This window comes from Cicer arietinum, chromosome 2, assembly GCF_000331145.2.
Source record: "Cicer arietinum cultivar CDC Frontier isolate Library 1 chromosome 2, Cicar.CDCFrontier_v2.0, whole genome shotgun sequence".
NCBI classification, from domain to species: Eukaryota; Viridiplantae; Streptophyta; class Magnoliopsida; order Fabales; family Fabaceae; genus Cicer; species Cicer arietinum.
Genome location: NC_021161.2, coordinates 10,583,722 through 10,587,391, shown reverse-complemented (window position 1 = coordinate 10,587,391; position 3,670 = coordinate 10,583,722). Strand labels below are relative to the sequence as shown.

The window sequence follows — 3,670 nt, the reverse complement described above, 5'->3', positions numbered from 1 at the left end:
CTAAGAAATATCCTCAAAATCTAAATATATAAATAAGATCTTAGAAATTGTACATTTTATACTTTGGAATTATAAAAAGGGCAATTTTTCCTCCGAAGATTATTTTTTATTTTCTTTTTTTGTTTACTTAACCAATGTCCTTAGTTCATTTGTTAGTGTGACTTTTTATTTATTTGGGATGATAATGTGTCTTTACTTTTTTTTAGTGAATGTATCTTGATTCTTAAAAAGAAAAAAAAGCAGAAAGCATTAACGGTGCAAAAGAGGACTTTAGGAGTTAAAAGGGTACTTGCGGCAAATGGAAGATGCTTGCATGTGCTATTGGCAGCTTGCTAACCATCCAAGTTAAAACCACTATGCCCCACATGGATTTTATTTTGAGATTTTCCTTTCCGTCTATGAAAGCTACAAAACCACACGCTTTCCCACCACAAAACAGCTTTTGTTGCAACTTCAAAAATTGTCTCCTTGCCAATTTGCATTGTTTTAAGGTATTATAATTATATCAACTGTTTAATATTTAATAAACCGCTTATACACTCCTATAACCTATTAGCGGTTTTTTGGTCCCAACAGTTTAAAAACGGTAGTTAAAGTTGTAACTGACCCTATCTTTTCTACCCCTTTCTCTCTTTCCAAAGGTCTATAAATTAAGTACCACTACCCTTCATTTTTGTTCACTCATTCACTTCACATCCTCTCTCAACATTTAGAGCATTTTGTCCTTCCTTTTTATTAATCCTTCCATTTCAAAGTAATTTCATTTCACCTCTCTTTACTAATCAGTGCTTTATGTAAAATCCTTTAATTGTAAATTTTCAGCTAAATGCTGAAACTACAAAAAATACTAGAAAAAAAAATTAATGTTTTTTAGTTTTGAATTTTCAGGTAAAAAATGGCTCTAATTGGTTTACTCTTGGTGGTGTTTCACACAATGTTTTCCTCTGCTTATGGCTATGGTGGAGGTTGGGTTAATGCACATGCTACCTTCTATGGAGGGAGTGATGCATCTGGAACAATGGGTATGCAACAACAACTATAACAAAAGTTCAAATTTTTATTACTTATTTAAATTATTTCAACAATTTAGAGCAAACCCATCTGACTAATTTGTTTAATAATGAAATTTATTTAGGTGGGTATGCAATAACTATGAAAAAGTTCAATTTTTTTTTATTACTTATTTTAATATTTCAACAATTTAGACTAAACCCATTTGACTAATTTGTTTATTAACTAAATTTAATTAGGTGGGTATGCAACATCTATGAAAAAGTTCAAATTTTTATTACATGTTTGTATTATTTCAACAATATAGAGCAAACCCATTTGACTAATTTGTTTATTAATGTTATTTGTTTAGGTGGAGCATGTGGATATGGTAACCTTTACAGTCAAGGATATGGAACTAACACAGCTGCTCTAAGCACAGCTCTGTTCAACAATGGTTTGAGCTGTGGATCTTGTTTTGAAATTAGGTGTGCTAATGATCATAGATGGTGTCTTCCTGGTTCAATTTTGGTCACTGCTACTAATTTCTGTCCACCAAACAATGCCTTACCTAACAATAATGGAGGATGGTGTAACCCTCCTTTGCATCACTTTGATCTTGCTCAGCCTGTTTTTCTTCGCATTGCTCAATACAAAGCTGGAATTGTTCCTGTTTCTTACAGAAGGTAACTTTTTTTCTTTCTTTATTTAGCACTTTTTGTTTTTTGCTTTTGATTTTAAATTGGGATAATGGGTTGGCCCTCCTTGTCACTTTCAACTAGTGAAAGGGGTTTTTCTTATTTCTATTTCGAGTCACATGTATTTGGAAGTTTCCTAACTTTCGTTATCTATGTTTGTTTTTAGTTATAGTGTAATTTCTTTTAGTTAAAAGATTTGGATTTTATCTATGTGGTTAAACGAGGTTCCTTTTAGAGGTGGTAATTTCTGCAGTGAAAACACTGTGTTTTTTACTAAATGGTTGGTGAATTGTAACTAACTTTTTATGTTTTCGGTTTTAATTTATATTTTAACTAATAAATAAATTTTAATCAACTAATAAATTTTAAAAAAGTATAGATTAATTATTTTTCACTATTTTTTACAATTTTTTTTTTAAAAATAGATCTAATATTTTCATAAATTTTTAAATATGAAAGCTAATTTTAATATATTTTTTTTCTTTCTAATAATGCTTTCTTCATAACTTTATCTTCATTGTTTTTTTTTGGTTGAGCACTTCCATATTTTTCTAATCACAATTTTTTTATTATATGAATCTTGTATCTCCTTAATCCTTATTAGGAATTTAAAATAAACACAAATTTAATAAAATAAAAAATAAGCATATATTTAGAAAATAAACAAGTTCTAGGCGTTATGAAATTTATTGTTTGGTGGATATGTGTAGGGTACCCTGCAGAAGAAGGGGAGGAATTAGGTTCACAATCAATGGTCATTCCTACTTCAATTTAGTTCTTGTAACTAATGTTGGTGGTGCTGGTGATGTTCATTCAGTTGCTGTTAAAGGGTCTAAAACAGGGTGGATGCCTATGTCGAGAAACTGGGGACAAAACTGGCAAAGCAACAACTACCTTAATGGACAAACCTTGTCCTTCAAGGTTACAACAAGTGATGGTCAAACTGTGGTTTCCAACAATGTTGCCCCATCTGGTTGGTCCTTTGGTCAAACTTATTCCGGTGCTCAATTCCGCTGAATCAGTTGAATATCTTAGATCTAAGTGTATGTTTGAAATCACCGTGACACCATAATTATGTTATCAAGATGGTTCCTGTGATTTTGCTTTTAATTCAAACATGCACCAAGACTCTAAGTCACATTAAGTAGCTACATACAATTTTATTTATAATAATTTCCCAAATTAAGTATTAGTATAACTCAATAGTATACTAGGGTATTAGATAGTATGCTAGTTTTGGAGGTTGAGATTGGTGGGTTTGGTAAGCTATTGGTATTATAGGGCTCAAAAAATGAAAAGGGCTTTTTTAATTGGCCCTTCATCATTTTGATTGTAGTAAAGAGGTTCATATTTCTTTGGGCCTCTTTGATTATTGGGTTTTTCTTTAAAAGCTTTTTGAATCTTCTGCTGCTAAAGAAGTAAGCAGAGAGATTATGGTATTTTATTATCTTAGTTACTATTCTACTAAATTGGAAGAGGTGGAAATTTATACCACCCGCCATATTAGTATTGAAATAATGTTTTTTTCCCTCTACTTAATGGGATTTGTAAGAAGCATTGTTTGCTTCACTAATTCCTTGTGACTTGTGAGCATCTTTAGGTGAGTATGTTGGTGTATTAGAGATTGTAATTGTAAAATTTCCTATTTCTGCAAGTAATGAAAAGTTGAAGTGATTTACTAGTAATACTACTACCTCTTATCATCTATGATTCCTGCTACTACTACCTCTTGTTATCTATGATTTGTGATTTGCTCCCTCTATCCTCTTTTAATAAACCTCATATTTTCTCATTTCTTCATATACCACTCCTTTTAAATTATTCATGTATCAATGATTTCTTTATAAAAATATCACATTTAATTTAACATTGAAAAAATATAAGGTTTTTCCTCTTGTGTTAATAATAATTGGAAATATACTTATGAGAAACTTATACACATTTTTCACTAATTTAATAACGAAACTATTTTTTTAACCGTG

General features: G+C 30.5%; 1 protein-coding gene across 1 annotated transcript; it reads left to right on the top strand.

Annotated features, from left to right (window-relative positions):
* Positions 1-703: 703 nt before the first annotated feature.
* Positions 704-3,373, top strand: CA-EXPA3 (alpha-expansin 3). The gene is given in 4 exon segments (NM_001279187.1): positions 704-754; positions 889-1,022; positions 1,364-1,676; positions 2,399-3,373. Coding segments are annotated over 3 exon segments (747 nt in total). The 5' UTR covers positions 704-754; positions 889-895; the 3' UTR covers positions 2,706-3,373.
* Positions 3,374-3,670: the final 297 nt, after the last annotated feature.